Below are 18,881 nucleotides of genomic sequence, written 5' to 3' on the forward strand. Positions count from 1 at the left end.
GCAAGAACAATTGTTTGAACAAGCGTAATGGTCGTGCACTCGCGGCAATTAACTTCCATCGGCCACCCGTGACATCGATTGGACGATGTTGCTATTCACGGGGTTTCTGGAAGAGCAGGCGAGAACAAACACCACTTTATAGACAGAGCACACTGGAGAGATACTTCAGCGTTCGGTTATTGGGAAAGAGACTTTTCTCTTTCATTCAGCAGTTCATTGAGCGGAGACTTTGACATAAAGCCAACCACTAGATTAGGACCCTCGTGTCCGGTGATCATGCGAACCTTTCCATCTGATGTTTACAGGCACCTTACATCTAGCAAAGGTCAGACGAAAGGTTTTTATTTTAAAGCACCATAGCACATTGTTCAAAATGGTGTCAAGCACGGGGTGCTGAGGATATATAAGGGGAAACAAATGACTGGTATTTCTCGAGATGTAGGCAGTGCAGACACATTTCGATTATTGCAGCTTTTTGTCGGTGCATGGTAAACTGGGCCCATATTTATGAAGCTATCTTAGCGCTACGATATCGTAACACCGTCGCAGGCTATGGAATGTGTCATATTGACGTTATAGCTTACGACGTCGTAGCGCTGAGAGCTTTGAACATATGTAGTCTGGGAGTGGCAGTCCTCTTAAAACGGATGTATCGTCCAGTAAAGAATCTCCTCAGGTGTGGCTACCCCCTATAGACGAGCCACTAGATAGAGATTTATGGAATCAAACACAATTTTGTCAAATGTCCATTCGACTCAGCATTAGGCAGATATATGACTTTGATCGCGGATAACGGTTTTCTTGTTCGGATGTACATGTTATATGCAAGTCATCAATTGTGCCAAATCCGTTTTTGTTCGTCCGGGTGTTTGTGGTAGCTCAGAATTAGTTTTATGCAAAAACAACCCAAAATGTTTGTACTCCTAAAATTAGTGTCAGTGCCCCGCGACTGGTATATTAAAGACCGTGGTATGTCTTGTCTGTGAAAACAAAATGCCTATAAACGATCCATCGCTGGTAATGGAACATTGTAGCGGACGGCCTCTGAAGACGACTTGTCAGACTGAACAAGTGCTTCACAGACAGTAGCCGATGATTAATAGCTCAATATGCTCTAGCGATGTCGTTAAACAATCGTTAAGTGTTAAAGGTCCCACATGATGAACACTCCATGCCCAAATGTTATGTTCTGGTGTCTTTCCTCTGAGACGTAAAACAAATCATCGACTGGTTCGGAATGCACACACCGTCCCACAGGCAGGACATCAAACGTCATGTTCTTTGATACACCAGAAGTGGACCATTAGTCGAAGTGTGGAACACGTCCCAAGGGCCCATTAGTGTGGTCAATTCTGCAGTCTCTGGCAACTCTGGCGAACACTTCCCAGTGACAAGAGCAATACGATGAGGTGCTTAGGGACGACTATATTATAGATGTCTACACATAGCAGCACTGTCATCCGAAAAGAGGTAATGGCGATAATGATCGCCATCATGTTTAATTATCGCTATCATCATTATTACAGTTTCATTCTGAGATATTTCATTCCAGTACGATGTTCTGAACATGTAACCTGTCTATTTTCTTTCTTTTTGTTTTGTCTGAGAGTAAAGAAATCTGAGGATCAGACAGCATAACTATCTATCTATCTATCTATATAATAATTATGTTAGTATGTCGTGGTGTACTCTGGATAGAACATCAATTCCCGTACTTAAAAACCTTTTACAGTCTAGACTTGAGACTAATAGGTGCTGACTTTATCGCCATAGGTATACCATACAAATTGTGACGTCATGAGAGATTTCAGTCTCGGCTAAAGGCGACTCCATACGATACGAGTGACTGGTGCGAGAACAGTCACGAAGGCATATTGCAAAATACTAGTTTTGATGTCGGATGGAAATTGAAAGTTTGCCCTTGTATTCCTTTGAAGTCATTCACATTAGGAAGTAAAGCAGTATAGTTGTGTAGGAGACAGGAGGAGCCACATTAGGAAGTAAAGCAGTATAGTTGTGTAGGAGACAGGAGACAGGAGGAGCCACATTAGGAAGTAAAGCAGTATAGTTGTGTAGGAGACAGGAGGAGCCACATTAGGAAGTAAAGCAGTATAGTTGTGTAGGAGACAGGAGGAGCCACATTAGGAAGTAAAGCAGTATAGTTGTGTAGGAGACAGGAGACAGGAGGAGCTACATTAGGAAGTAAAGCAGTATAGTTGTGTAGGAGACATGAGGAGCCACATTAGGAAGTAAAGCAGTATAGTTGTGTAGGAGACAGGAGACAGGAGGAGCCACATTAGGAAGTAAAGCAGTATAGTTGTGTAGGAGACAGGACGAGCTACATTAGTACCAAACTATTTTACTAGTTTAAACTGGATTTTAAAAAAAACATGTACGGAATTATTGAAGGCAAAATCCAGTTTGAGGTGCTAATTTGAATTTTGGGCTCTGTGATTGACACTTTTGAAATAAGCCTACGAGAATAACCGATTGTGACAGCACAAACATTACGATATCATCGGTTGTTAAGTAATCATCGGCTATATGCCTACGAGAATAACCGATTGTGACAGCACAAACATTACGATATCATCGGTTGTTAAGTAATCATCGGCTATTGTCGTACGAGGTACTTGTATCGTTTGACGCCGCCTTAAAAGTTTTAAAGCAAGGGCCCAGGACTTTAAGGGACATTCCTGAGTTTGCTGCAATTTTTAAGATGTTATTGACTCACATAGTCTTTTTAACGATTGTAATTACATATCAAATATATTTTCCTGCATAAAATATTAATGGCTATATATTAAACGTTTTTCTGATCGTTCTAATATTTGTACTAGGTGAAATTACATTTTATTTCCTAAACTATGTTTTTTTCGTACGTACAAAATTATTTGAAGACAAAATCCAATTTGGGCTTCTTACAACTGTTAACACGACCAGAAACACATTGAATATACAGACACTGATATTCTAAACAAGAAAATATATTTAATATGTAAGTTTAATCGTACAAATATTTTATTAGTCGGAAACATCTTACAATGCAGCAAACTCAGTAATGTCCCTTTAACGTTCCAGTAAATCCAGGGATAGTCATCCAGAGCCTTCACCGAAAGCTCAGTACAGTACGTGACGTTGAACTAGCACTATGGATGGCACTGGAGCGTGTAGTGGCTGTAGTATATGGTACATAACACAATCGCATGTTCCCATTTAATTAAGTTTCTGGCCGGCTCTGCCGTTGTGATCGTGACACTGTCGATCGATGTGACAGTTCGCAACCGCGTGGCAAGATCACGGGATCGAGACGTTATCTTAATGCACGCTCATTGTCGTCTTATCTCGCTGACCACAGCCAGTGGACACTGGTCAATACGATAGATTTAACACAAGTGGCCGTGTCAAGAAAAGTAAAGGACTATTTGTTTAACGACCCCTCGCAACAACGGCTGTTTAGCGTGACAGATGAGAACTGTCTTCACATGATGAGATACAAAACCCACTGCCGCTATATAGGCGACTCTTACAAACACGTGGTATTATATACCAGTCGTGTGACACTGGTGGATACGAGGGGATGGGCGAGAACGTCCATACCTATGAAACCATGTGCAAACCTACAATGGTGTCAACCATTACTAAAGTTAAAGTTAATTTTGTTTAACTAGAGCATATTACTTAATTAAGCATCGCAGGTGTCGAAATTAGCTGCAATTCTTGCCGGAAATTCGGTCCGATAAGCTATAAATTCTACCGTACCCAATCAAAACCTGCCGGACCAAATTTGATCATAAAGTCAGACAGAAATGATGTTGTCCGGCGAAAACCGGTCGGGCCCGGCTATTGGATGTCAAACATTTGGTAATTTTGAAGCATAGTCTCTAGAATTTTTTTTTTATATACGCACATTCCCAGAGAGAGGACAGCACATACCACAGTGTTTGATATACAAGCCGTGGAACACTGGTTTGGACGGGAAACAAAAACAATGGGCCTATCGATGAGGTTCGATGGTACAACCCAAGCATTGCAGGTGAGCGGTCTACCAACTGGGGTCTATCCCACTTAGTAAGCTTCACATTCATTACTGACGCAAGGAAAGGATACACAATTCTATTTGCTGCAACCTATATCAGCAAATATACAGTGGTGGATCTTGCTGAAGGTCCACTGATTCTGAGAATAACACTCCCGTGTCAGCCAAGTGTGTCATTATGCTTATTAGACTCAATATAGTGTATGATGTCTTGCCTATACAAACAATCAGGAAGTTCTGCTGTGGTCTTGAGTGTGTGTATTAAAGTTGTATAAACATTCAGAACTGCAACCGTTACTCAACCGGCTGCAAATCAGATTGCTGAATCCATTGGCGAAGTCTGGGTTTTATATTGGATAACACATTGACTTATGTTATTTGGGCGAAAAAGTGTATAAAACGTTGTTGGGGGGAAAAAGAGGGGTGTGATTGGGAAGGACGGAGCATGACCTCTGGCTATACTCTCCCTCCCCTCGGCCAATCCGAAGTAAAAAGTAAAAATCCTTGTTTGTCTAAAATTGTTGGTTAGTGCACGCTAAGCTACAAATCATATAAAGCTCACTTTACTCAATTCAAACTCTCTTTTTTTAACAACGGAAAATGCATCTAATCCTTGAGACCAGGAATATTAGACAAGGAATCAGAAAATCGCACAGATCGTCAGCGAACCCCAGATTCGTGGAACCCTCACACAAAAGACTTTCACGCAAACATTGATTTGTTTTGTGAGACGCCGCACAGACATAATCGCAGTAGAAACACGGACGAATATTGGCCAGGGGAGCGGGTTAATCTAAACGCCGGACTTGTCGTCCAAACGGCTTGCCACGCAGGTCAACTATAATCATGCAGACGTGACAACTAAATGTTTGGTCCTACCGTATTGATTATAAGATCGCGACTTGAGCCCTGAATGAAATTGCTCAGCATAACGTTGCATTGTGGTCACTTTAATCATAAAGAAATGATGGAATATAGTTTAGATTGGGCTCGCATATCGGCAACAATGGAGTGGTGGTTAAACCGTCATATTTGCGGCTGAGTTCTCTTGATGTTAATCGAAATTAGTAGCCTGACTATATGACAGCAGCGGGTTTCCTGTCTAGTCCTTTCATTTTCCCCCAGTAATAACAGACTGGCTATAGGAGTTCCGTGCCAGAGACAACGTGATTAAACCGTAGCTGGATAAGCACGTAAATAAGTTGCATCACCATCAGTCATCAGAATCGTCATCATCCATAGTCATTACCACCTCCCCCACCACCATCATCATCATCATCATCATTGTCATCATCATCACCGTCACCATCATCATCATTGTCATCATCACCGTCATCATGAACATCATCATCATCATTGTCATCGTCCCCCCCCCCTCTCTCTCTCTGTCATCGTCATCACCATCATCATCATCATTGTCGTCGTCATCATCATCATCACCACCATCATTATCATCATCATCACCATCATCATCACCATCATCATCATCATCACTGCCACCATCATCATCATCATCACCATCATCATCATAATCACCACCACCACCACCACCATCATCATCATCACCACCATCATCTTCATCATCACCGCCACCATCATCATCATCACCACCATCATCTTCATCATCACCGCCACCATCATCATCATCACCACCATCATCTTCATCATCACCGCCACCATCATCATCATCACCACCATCATCTTCATCATCACCGCCACCATCATCACCATAATCGTCAGGGGCGGAATTTAGCTCGCCTGAGGTGATAGCGTCGTAGGATCAAACCACCTCGGTGGATCAATTCACCTAATTCTGGGGGGAGGGGGGTGTCTTGTTCCAGCCAGTGCACCACAACTGGTCAAAGGCCGTAGTATTTACTTTCCTGTCTGTGGGAAAGTGCATGTAAAATATCCCTTGATGTTAATGGAAAAATGTAGCGAATTTCCTCTGGATGTCTACTTGTCAGAATTACCAAATGTTTGACATCCAATAGCCAATGATTAATTAATCAATGTGCCCTAGTGGTGTCATTAAACAGAACATCATCAGCACAATCATCATCATTAGCATCATCATCATCATCATCATCATCATCGTCATCCATCATCATAATTATCTTTATCTTCATCAAATTAGGTACTTCAAGGGTGAATAACCATTATATTAATTGAATTCTTACTATGAATTAGGATGGATTTTGAAAACTGCGTTACATTAATTTATATGTACTAACATTAAAAATGAGTTTGGAATCGCTTTGAAAAAATTCAGGTATTCTGTGTGTTTTTTTTCTTCTTTACTACTCTTCCGTTGTCTCTCGTATGCCATTCGTATAACGTAGATGGACATCTATTATGCTACTTAAAGGACGAAAAGACGGAAACTTGATTGAATTAACTTACGTCAATAAAACGGTAATTGACGTGGTACTTGCGTGACGGATAAAAGTCGGTACTGCTGAACATAGCACGACATGCTCGGTATTAAGGGAACAAATTCATCGATACTGTAACCGATACACGATCCGTGGATTAATGGTCATGATATGGAACCTATATGCAGTGTTCCCTGAACTGCAATAAAACCCCTACTGGAGCGTTAGAGACACAACACTTTATAATTACAGACATTAATACTGTATGGTGCCTTTGTGTGTTGGGTCGACGTATTCTCCGTGTTGTCTGGCACTCGTTTGTAACAGATATAGATCACTGGTGTATAATGGGGTGTCGCGTCAATCGTTCATTTTCTTCTTATTACTGGAGGTTTTATGTTTGATATCAAAACAAACACTCAAAGATGACAAGTGGGTATTATGTGGGTTGTATATAATGTGTATGATATATCTTCCGGCGCGTGAGTGGGGAATTGTGCAGGAATGTCTAGACTGTCAAGCGAAGTATTTACGGGGTCGGGCCATGCTCCACCGGAAATACATATATCCAAAAAGAAAATTCGCTTGGAGTAGGGGTGTGTGTGTGTGGGGGGGGGGGGGGTGGTCGACCATACTCCACCACTTGCCGCGCACCTGGGTCCAATTTCACAATGCATCGTAAGACTAGCTTTTCACGTAAATGTAAATCTACGATTAAATTATTAGTACTACTAACAATACAACTAATGTAGTTTGAAGTTCACACATTTCATTTTCCAAAATGATGTAATTTTTCTGCGTGTAATAGATGCCAAACACATGCTCGGTTTAACTGCTAGTCGCAGACGTACGTAAACTTACGATGTTTTCTTAAATGGACCCCTGCATTTCATAAATAAATGGTTTATTGTGAGAAAGAAAGCCTCTACCACTGTTTTTGCATATTGTTCATTGTTTATTTATCATGAAGGTTTTGTCTTCTAGCTAATACAAAGCTGTCTTTGTGTCTGCACGTTCCAACAGACAGAACAGCACATACCACAGCTTCCGTCATAGTAGTCTCGAGGTACTGGTTGTAACGGATCGACGCCAATCGATGGACCCATGCTTTGTTTAGGTTTCTCACGTTTTAACCTGTAAACCATGACTTTTATATCAATCGTCATGATATGTACTGTCCTGTGTGTGGAAAAGAACATATAAAAGATCCATCGTTGCTATTGGAGATATCTAGAGGTTTTCCTTTAAGCCTACATGTGAGAATTATCAAATGTGTGACACACAGCAGACAATGACTACTAAAACAAGTAATAAAGTAATAATTAACGTGTGGGTTTTTTTCAAGGTAACACAAATTACACTGGCATTTTAAAGCCAAATTCTGCTCTCAAACTAAAACATTTTATCTATAACTGGATTATCTCCCACTTGTTTGTTAACCTTTTTATTTATTTTTACAACATCTCGTTTTGGTGATAAAGATAAGTCAATAATTTACATGCTCGTAACTTTGGCAAAACTCATAACAACAGGAAACATTAATGATTCTCTTTGCGTTCGATTGTAGAGAACGCAGCTATCTTTTTGTTTCTGTCTGATACGTGAAGTGTCTTCTCTGGTGACACTATAAAATATACATGTCAATAGATGGTATCAGGTGAAATATGTATGGAGATTGTTAATAACCCTGATGGTATCTGGGGACCCATTCCAACAAGCCTATCTAAATATGACACTGAAATATTAACAACTTTGCTGAAGACGAAACCGGCTCAGCGCAATGACCGAAAAAAAGAAAGAAAAAAAAAGAAGGAAATCGTATTCTTCGACTGTTTGTTTGTTTGTTTGTATGTATGCATGCATGTATGTATGTATGTATGTATGTATGTATGTATGTATGTATGTATGTATGTATGTATGTATGTATGTATGTATGTATGTATTGATGTATGAATATCTATATACTGTATGTATGTCGAGGTTGACTGTTACATACATAGATATTAACGCACTGGCGCAGGGGATAATTATATCCTTTCTGGCCTCACAAATTGTCCCATGCCGTTGCTGGGACTCGATCCTGTGGCACCGAATCGCCCGCAAATTGCAAGACTAACCACGATACGCTCTGAGCATGTATGTATGTATGTATGTATGTATGTATATATGTTTGTATGTATGTTTGTTTATATGTTTGTATGTATGTATGTATGTGTGTGTGTGTGTGTGTGTATGTGTGTATGTGTGTTTGTATGTGTGTATGTATGTGTGTTTGTGTGTGTGTATGTGTGTATGTATGTATGTATGTATGTATATATTTATGCTGTTTGCATGATTGTTTGTTTTATTACTAGTTATTTGGGGGTTTTGTCTGTTTGTTGTTGTTGGGGGGATTTTTGCGGGGAGGGGGGGTTGGGGGAGGGTAAAACTTGTTTTTACTTTTTCATATAATGTATGTTTTGTTGTTTTATTTTGTTTGTTTTTATTTATTTATTTATTTATTATTATTATTATTATTATTATTATTATTATTATTATTATTATTATTATTATTATTATTATTATATTTTTGGTGTGTGGTAGAGACGTCGGAGGGAGGAGGTGTCGAGTGTGGAGATGAGTATTTTTGTTTGGGGTGGGGGTTGTGTTATTGTTGTTGTTTGTTTGGGGTTTTTTGTTGTTGTTGTTTTGTTTTATTGGGGTTTTCATTTTTGTGGAGTAAAGTATACGTTACTTACAACGTTATTAAAGTATACGTTACTTACAACGTTATTAAAGTATACGTTACTTACAACGTTATTAAAGTATACGTTACTTACAACGTTATTGCTAAATTATCAATGTTCACAACCCGACGTGTTTTTGGTCATCCTGGAGTTCGTTTTATTTCATATTGCATTTCGTCTAAAAGCTTTAAAACTGATTAATACTCACTTCATATCCAACAATGTTTCTTCTGCTCCAGCTTTTTGTGTTTACATATCAATCATTCCGAGACACAAGAAACGCGGGATGATTACCTTTGGTACATTTTTTTTTTCGTCAAACTGTTTTCAGAAGTGTTCTGCGTAAGATATTTTTGTGAGTTTTCTTCGGTTTCGGCTTTATTTACTTTGACATATCTACATGATTTAAATATTTCGCGAACTTGAACAGCCCTGTACGAAAAAGCAACGCAATACCTCATTCATGATCAAGACAAGTATTTTTTGTTTTAGCTTTTTTTTTATCTTTCTAATTTTTTTTGTTAGTTTTTTTTTTTTTTTTTTTTCCCTTCTTTTTTTCTTGTTTTGCATTTTGACTACTTCGGGTTTTTTTCTCTCTTCTTTTTGCTTATATCTTACTCAGACCTCGCGTGTCTTCGCCATCAACCTAAAGCCGTTAACAGGCTGGGTTGAGTGAGCCGAAAGCGGCTCTAAACAGGTCGTAATCGGGTAATCGTTATTGCTGTGGATGATGCTTTACGTTGAGTTTACGACGGCGATGATGTACATGGGTGGTCGTTCATCAATGCAAGTCGCAGCACTCGTTATGTTCGACAGGTCGTTAAATTCTTCTCTTTTTCCTCTCTCAAGTATCTGAATACTTATGTCAAACCTCCGGTTTTTTGACACAATAGGGAATTGCTTTTCACTGGTAGAGTGATCGTCTGAGGTTATGAGTCGTAGCATTGATGGTCTTCTGTCCTAATCTGTGCTCCACAACTGGTACACCAAAAGGTCTGGTATATGCCGTTCTGTCTATGGTAAATATATAAATATACTCCTTGCTGCTGTATCGTTAGAAGTCGCGACAGAGGAATTATTGCCTCTCTATAAATCAAATGTCAAAATAGTCATGTGTTAGACATCTAAAATAGCCGAATTTTATTTTATTTACGGTTATATGGCGTCAGACATATGGTTAAGGACCTCACAGATATTGTTGGAGGAAACCCGCTGTCGCCACTTCATGGGCTACTTTTTGCGATTAGCAGCAAGGGATTTTGGGTATGCACCAACCTACATACAGGATAGTACATACCACGGCCTTTGTTACACCAGTTGTGGAGCACTGGCTGGGACGAGAAATAGCCCAATGTGTCCACCGATGGGGATCGATCCTAGACCGACCGCGCATCAAGCGAACGCTTTACTTCTGGGTCCACTAGTATAACTGAATTGCTACTAACCTTCTTGGTTCCTAGGTTGTGTATGGAGCACGGTAAGACAGCCATTCCTCCCTCTCTGACCGTGATGTTGGTCGGGCCGGGCAGAAATCGCGGGACGGGGATCTTGTGTTTCCGGTAAAACGTATCCCTGCAATCTGGAAAGAGAAAAATAGCAATAAGTACACGTCTTTATGTGTTTCCGGTAAAATGTATCTCTGCAATCTGGAAAGAAAAAAAAATAATAACAATAAGTACACGTCTTTATGTCTTTTCCGTAAAATGTATCCCTGTTATCTGGAAAGAGAAAAATAACAATAAATACACCTCTTTATGTGTTTCCGGAAAATCTGAACAACAAAACCATTATCCATGAATGAAACCGTATCTCTGCACAATGCAGAGTCGAATGGGTATTTGGCAAAATAGTGGTTGATTCCACGAATCTCCATATAGTGCTTCGTCTATAGGATGACAGCCACTCCCGATGAGATCATTCACTGGACAATATATCTTTCGTACACCGCTCAAAAAGTGGCACTGCAATATGGTAAAAAATATATACAAATGCACATGAACTTCTTGGTGTGTTTTCGAGAAAATTATCCTGCAGTGTATACAAACAAACAAACACCATACAAATAAAATCATTGTTACATTTTCGATAAAATGTTTGCAAATAGTGTAGACTGTGGAAGCTGAAAATGTCCCAACTGTCCATATTGGGCTATCTTGGGCAGTTGGGACATTTTGGGCTCCTACAGTAAGCTACACATGATGGATATTTTAGGCGTATTACACATCTATAAATCAGTGTCCTACGACTGCTATGTGTTACCATGTGTGGAACGTGATTACAAAGGATCCATTGCTGCAAATGGAAAAACTAAATGTAGTGAGCTTCCTAATACTTCGTATTAACATTAAATTTTGTTTGACATCCAACAGTCAATGATTAACAAGTTAATATGCGCTAGTGATGTTGATCATTCATTCATTCGTTCGTTCGTTCGTTCGTTCCTTTAGTATAACGTTCATTCATTCATTCAAAGGTTCGTTTCTTCGTTCGTTCTTTTGTTCGTCCATTCGTCCAGTCGTTCATTCCTCGTGCATCCCATGATGTAACATAATATCGTGATTACGATATTAAATGATATTAATTGTATGTGGGTTTCCGTTTAGGGCACTTCCCGGTTCCACTATTAAATAAGCCTGTGTCGCTTCGATCGGTTCTTACTACTGCGCTTGTGTCCAGTCCGTATTATGTTGTTTTCTAGAAGCTGAAATGACTATAATTTGATCACAACTGTCATATTTGATGTTAAACCCATGATCATGTTTTCCTCGAACAGTTTAGAATACGATTGCTACAGCATGTCGACATGACATAGTGATGTCTCTCTGGTGGCTTGTTTTCTTAGTACAATAAATATTTGTTTTATTGATATCAAACAATCATCATCATGACGTAATAAGGATCAACATCAAAAGCATTGCTATTGACGTTACCGCTGCCGTAGTCGTTATACAAATAACATCAACATCATCATGACAACATCATCATCACCATCATCATCTTACACATCACCGCCATTCCCATCATCACCATAGTTAGCAATAGCATCATAATCATCATCATCGTTGTCGTCGTCGTCTTCTTCATCGTCGTCGTCGTCTTCATCATTATCAGCAGCAGCAACATCATCACAATTATGATCGCCATCATCATAATCATCATCATCACAATCACCTCAACAAATAACACATATCACTACCACACCTACCAGTATCGCTATCACCACTTCATCACTACCATCACCACCACCACCACTACAATCATCATCATCATCATCACAATTATCATCATCACCATCATTATCATCGTCACCACTATCATCATCAAAAGTATCAGATTTATTATCATCATTACCACCACAATCACCATCATCATCATCATTGTCATCATTACCATCGTCAGGATCGTCATCATTATCATTACCATTACAATCACCATCATCATCATCATCATCATCACTATCACCATTACCATCGTCAGAATCGTCATCATTATCATTACCATTACAATCACCATCATCATCATCACTATCACCATTACCATCGTCAGAATCGTCATCATTATCATTACCATTACAATCACCATCATCATCATCATTATCACCATAACCATCGTCAGAATCGTCATCATTATCATTAGCATTACAATCAGCATCAGCATCATCATCACTATCACCATTACCATCGTCAGAATCGTCATCATTATCATTATCACCATAACCATCGTCAGAATCGTCATCATCATCATTATCACCATAACCATCGTCAGAATCGTCATCATTATCATTACCATTATACAATCACCATCATCATCATCATCATCACTATCACCATTACCATCGTCAGAATCGTCATCCTTATCATTACCATTACAATCAGCATCGTCATCATCACTATCACCATTACCATCGTCATCATTATCATTACCATTACAATCACCATCATCATCATCACTATCACCATTACCATCGTCAGAATCGTCATCCTTATCATTACCATTACAATCAGCATCGTCATCATCACTATCACCATTACCATCGTCATCATTATCATTACCATTACAATCACCATCATCATCATCATCACTATCACCATTACCATCGTGAGAATCGTCATCATTATCATTACCATTACAATCACCATCATCATCATCATTATCACCATAACCATCGTCAGAATCGTCATCATTATCATTACCATTACAATCACCATCATCATCACTATCACCATAACCATCGTAAGAATCGTCATCATTATCATTACCATTACAATCAGCATCATCATTATCAGCAATAATGCAGCAGCAGCACCACAGTCACTATCATCACGACTATCTCTATCGCCATTAGCATCAATAGTGTTATCATTTTACACAGTCCTTTACACTGTGTTTTTATTTAACTGTTGAATTTTTATATTGATGTTGATCATCCCTTTGTTTTTCCCATTACCATAATTTGACACCCAATAGCCGATGTATTTTTCGTGCTGGGGTGTCGTTAAACATTCATTCATTCAATATTGTTATCACTACAACCACCAACGTCAACATCCTCACCACCATCGCACCACCGCCAATACTATAATCATTGTAGCAAAGACCAATACCATAACCTTATTGAGCCTAACCTACCAATCGCCAATATCTATCTATAATATAAAAAAAAAGCTTTTGTCGGCTGATTAGAGACAACTAACAATCACTAGTGTTCTTAATGAACTGAGACCATTTTACCGCTCAGACAACAGGGACATTGTCTTCCACGGCAGACTCGCAAATCTCCGGTTAAATATTAACATGCATCCAGAAAGAGTGATAAATGAGCGCTTAGAGCATGCAAAGCAATTGGTGAGGCGAACATGCATGCCCTTCTATAGCAGGTCGATACGTCCATCGATGCATGCTCCTGGGGATTGGGCTTAACTACCATCACGCGTATTACACTCCTGTCAGATAGCCCGCAATTTGCCGTCACTGTTCGTCTTAATATTGACATTTATTGTACAGTAATCACAGCAATAAGGGAAATGATTGCCTTCAATTAATTTTATTAAATATGAACACAGAAGTTCATCGGGGAATTGAGAGGGACCGATAACGCATTTGTCACGGGACGTTCCCCGGATCTCGGGATGGATGAGCAGTTTACAATATTATGCGGGAGAGTCGAGGGTGGCAGTGAAGTATATCGAAGCTCCTTGTCCGCCATTATCACGCTGGATTTGTAATTGGTTTATAGTGTACAAAATGAAAAGTTATTTTTGTAGTATTTTAAAGTCATTTTAGGTGGAATGCATTCATTGGAAAGACGTTTTTATAGGTATACAACATGTTTGCAAACACACTTCATTTATTAATGGAATAAATATTGAACAAGTCTTAAATGCATGTCTATTGTATACTATTTAACATCATAACATGCTAGTACCCCTACTCCCACCCATCACCACCAATTTCCAAAGCTTACAGCAATAATAATAATAATAATAATAATAATAATAATAATAATTTGGTCCTTATTGTCATTAAATAAAATCAAACGAAACTCCACAGGAAATAAAAATGTCCAACTTCGCCAACTCATAACAGGATACTACTGAAACAGACTTTAGTTCACCGTAGTGAAAAAAAAAAAAAATGACAATCTTAGTTACGATTTGCGCTATCTGCAAACTGTGCAATATCTCGCGTTTTGAAAGAGTATTAGTTTGGTCTGTGGTGGAAATCAATTTGCATCACTGCCCCCCCCCCCCCCCCCCCCCCCCCCCCCCCCGGAAGGTGCTGGGCGTACTATCGCAAACTGTGCACTATATAACCTTGCCTCTATGTGACAAAAACAAATTATGTTTCTCGATTATCTTAGCTTTATTTTTCCCTTGAGCTCTCGAAATGACCGACCCTGCTGCACCGTTTTCGAAGTGCAACCCTGCATCCAACAAACGAAGTCTTTTGTTCGAATCACTGTACGGCAGTAAATATATCCACATGACCAGTTTGCATGGCAACATTACCACGACCGGTAGGGTGTTTATGACATGGGCTGAGACATTTGCCAAATTAAGGATGAGACACCGCAGTGAAGAGCATGTGCAATCGATGAGAGTTAGGAAGGTAAATATAAAATGCTAGTACCACGGAATCCCAGACATATCCTGTCTCTCCCAAGAAAGGCAAGAACATAGTGATACATTCTGAATAAAGGAAACACAAAACCACTTAGTTGAAGTTAAACGTTTGTTTTGTTTAAGGACATCACTAGAGTGCATTGATATGTTAATAATCGGCTATTGGATGTCAAACATTTGGTAATTTTGACATATAGTCTTAGAGAGGAAGTTCGCTACATGTTTCCATTAGTAGTAAGGGATCTTTTATATGCACCATCCCATAGACAAGATAGCACATACCACGGCCTTTGATATACCAGCCGTGGTGTATTGGCTGGAACGAGAAATGGTCCAATTGGGCCCACCGACTTGGATCTATCCAAAACCGACCGCGCATCAAGCGAACGCTTTACCGCGGGTTTACATCCTGCCCCTTCTTTGGTTACATAATCATCGACTATTGGATGTCAAACGTGTTGGCATTTCTGACACATAATCGTCAACTATTGGATGTTAAACATGTTGGCATTTCTGACACATAATCATCACAGGCAACTGTTACATGCTTTCCATTAGCAGCTGAAGATTCCTGTTTATAATTACGCACTTTCCCAATAGACAGGTCGAAACATACCACAGTCTTTGAAGAACTTGGCTATACAATCAAACAAAGAACAAAGAATGCAATCATTAAAAAACGTGACATGCCCTATCAACGAGTTGGAAATCTTGCAAACAGCTTATCTCCATATTATCGTCCTGTGTAATAAATCTTTCCAGTGGTCTATGAAGACTCGAGTGTTTGATTAGATAGGGTTTTTGTGTGTGTGTACTTAAACGCAGTTATTACTTAATGAATCCCGGGAACAAGCAGGTGAGCCATCCTTCTCTTTCAATATAGATATGTCTGTTCTACATTGTGAGTTTTCTTCTCTTGGGTTATGATGACGAAGACAACGACGACGACGACGATGATGATGATGATGATATTTACGACGACGATGATGATAATGATGATGGTGGTGGTGATGATGATGACTGATGGCGATGGTGGTGAGGTTGGTGTATGATGATGATCATGATGGTGATGATAATGAAGACAACGATGACCATGATGATGATGACGATGATGATGGAGATGATGACGACAGTGATGATAGTGGTGGTGGTGGTTGTTGTCACTGTCGACGTGATAATGAACTCATTAAAAGTAAAGATACAGATAAAGTCCATCTTGTTAACGACACCACTACAACATATTAAAAACCCATCATCGGCTAATTGATGTGAAACACTTGTGAAATTCCAACACGTAGTCATCAGATAAACCCAAATATAATGTTCCATTAGTAACAACGGGTCTGATATATTATGTACATTCTAACAAATAGCACGTACCGTGTGTGTTGATATACCAGTCATATACGAGTTGCACAGGTTGGGACGGGGGAAAAACAATCGGTGAATGGGTCCACCTAGCACATTCGACCCAATAACTCCATACGAGTGTACTCTACCGATTGAAAATTTGAAGTTTGTTTTGTTTAACTACACAACTGGAGCGCAGCGATTAATGAATCATCGGCTATTGGATGTCAAACATTTGGTAATTCTGACTCATAGTCATCAGAAGTAACTCGCTACAGTTTTCCTAATGCAGCAAAGGATCTTGTATATACATTTTCCCACAGACAAGAAAGCACATACCACGGCCTTTGTCCAGTTGTAGTGCACTGGTTGGAGCGAGAAAAAATCCAATCAGCTGAATGGATCCACCGGGGTGGTCCGATCTTGCGACGCAAGAACCTCAAGCGAGCACTCAGCCGACTGAGCTAAAGCCCGCCCCTACCGAATGAACTGGATCCCACCATCTAGATCCCACCATCTAGATCCCACCATCTAGATCCCACCATCTAGATCCCACCATCTAGATCCTACCATCTAGATCCCACCAAGTAAATATACTCTTCAAAACAAAAGTAGGGGAACTCTAATAAAAATTTGCAATTAGCTGTCTGGAATGGTTATATGATAATAGTGAATTAATTGGGCAAACATTACAACTGGTAGTTCAGTATTACAGTAGGTTTTATGACCACCAAAGATCTTGAAAGATGATTGTGGTCAGAAATGAAATTTGAAAGTTTACTTTTTTTTATCAGTAGTGGGTGATACCGCCACGATGTGTCAGACATACATTCAGTCGACTAGGCATACTGCGTATGAGTATTCCAATGGCCATTTGAGGAATTCTGTTCCACTCCTCTTGCAGCGCCTGACCAAGTTCCGCTAACGTGGTCGGCGGTCTTTAGCGTTGACGCACACGTCTCCCTATCATGTCCAAGACGTGTTCAATGGGGAAAGGTCTGGGCTCATTGCTGGCCATGGCATTCGATAGATGCTGTGCTGCTGGAGGGCTGGAGGTGAGCATTGACAATTCGTGCATGGTGAGCACAGGCATTGTCATCCTGAAAAACAAAACGTCGACCCACAGGCCTAGCAAACGGGACGACAAAGGGTGTTAGTAAGTTGTCCCGGTAGTACTGTCCAGTGACCCTTCCTTGCATAATATGGAGGGGGTGTTCTATCAGTCATAGTGATACCACCCCACACCATAACCGATCCACCGTCAAATATGTCGTGTAATCGCATTGTGACGTTGGCGTGCCGTTCATTTCGTCATCGCCTGACCCGACCACGCTTGTCAAGTGAATAGGGATTCATCTGGAAACATGACACGTGACTAGCGATGAATACCCCAGTTCTGACGCTCCCTACACCATGGGCAATGTGACGATTTGTCAAGGTAGGCACAACCCGGGGCCGTCGAGCATGAAGATGGGCTGCATGAAGACGATTTGTAATCGTCTGACCCGTAACTCGGGCACCAATAGCCTGATGAAGGTTTGCAACAATTTGATTTGCCGTTTGAGCTCAATTTCTTAGAGCGTGGTTACGGATGAATCGATACTGTACTCCTGTCGTTGCCCTGGGACGACCTGAACGGGGTCGATCGTCAACAGTTTGGGTTTGTTGGTACCTGTTCCATAGTCTGCTAATCACTGACTTCGAAATATTGAAGGTGTTGGCCACTTCATGCTGACTTCTGCCAGTTTGCAGCATGCCAATAGCCCGTAGACGTTCATCGCGTTGCATACGCCACATCGCAAATTCAAACAATAAAAATGACTAAAAACAAAACAATAACAACTGTATGATCAATAGAATGAAAAAGATTGACAGAAATACAGAGTTCCGTGTATTAAAGCCCGGGACACGACATGTCACTGTCTTGTGTCACATATACCAACCGGAACCAATGTGGGATGGTACTGAGATCTGGTATTTATCAGTCTGTGGCAACTATATATTTTAAGATACAGTTACATGATCTTTATCTCAACTTAATTTCGTGTATATATCCAATTAAGCTTCAAGCACACATCTCAGATATCTGGGCTGTCGGTCCAGGACAGTGAGTTAGTTTTAATTGTTAGTGGTTACAAAGAGAGAAGAGGGTGTCGTAGTCTTACATCTACCCATTACGTCGTTAAAACTCGCTCTGGGTGGGAGCCGGTACCGGGCTGCGAATCATGTACCTACTAGCCTGTAGTCCGATGGCTTAACCGCAACGCCA

At 40.1% G+C, this 18,881-nt stretch overlaps 1 protein-coding gene across 2 annotated transcripts in view; it reads right to left on the reverse strand.

The window, feature by feature from the left end:
- The window catches only part of LOC121379710 (zwei Ig domain protein zig-8-like), a 100,025-nt gene that overhangs the window by 28,551 nt on the left and 52,593 nt on the right, over positions 1-18,881 (reverse strand). For both annotated transcript variants that reach the window (XM_041508371.1, XM_041508364.1), the window contains exon 3: positions 10,586-10,719. In XM_041508371.1, coding sequence (XP_041364305.1) covers positions 10,586-10,719 — 134 coding nt within the window. The remainder of the gene's footprint in view (positions 1-10,585; positions 10,720-18,881) is intronic.

The sequence above is a fragment of the Gigantopelta aegis genome, chromosome 2 (assembly GCF_016097555.1).
Source record: "Gigantopelta aegis isolate Gae_Host chromosome 2, Gae_host_genome, whole genome shotgun sequence".
Taxonomy (NCBI): Eukaryota; Metazoa; Mollusca; class Gastropoda; order Neomphalida; family Peltospiridae; genus Gigantopelta; species Gigantopelta aegis.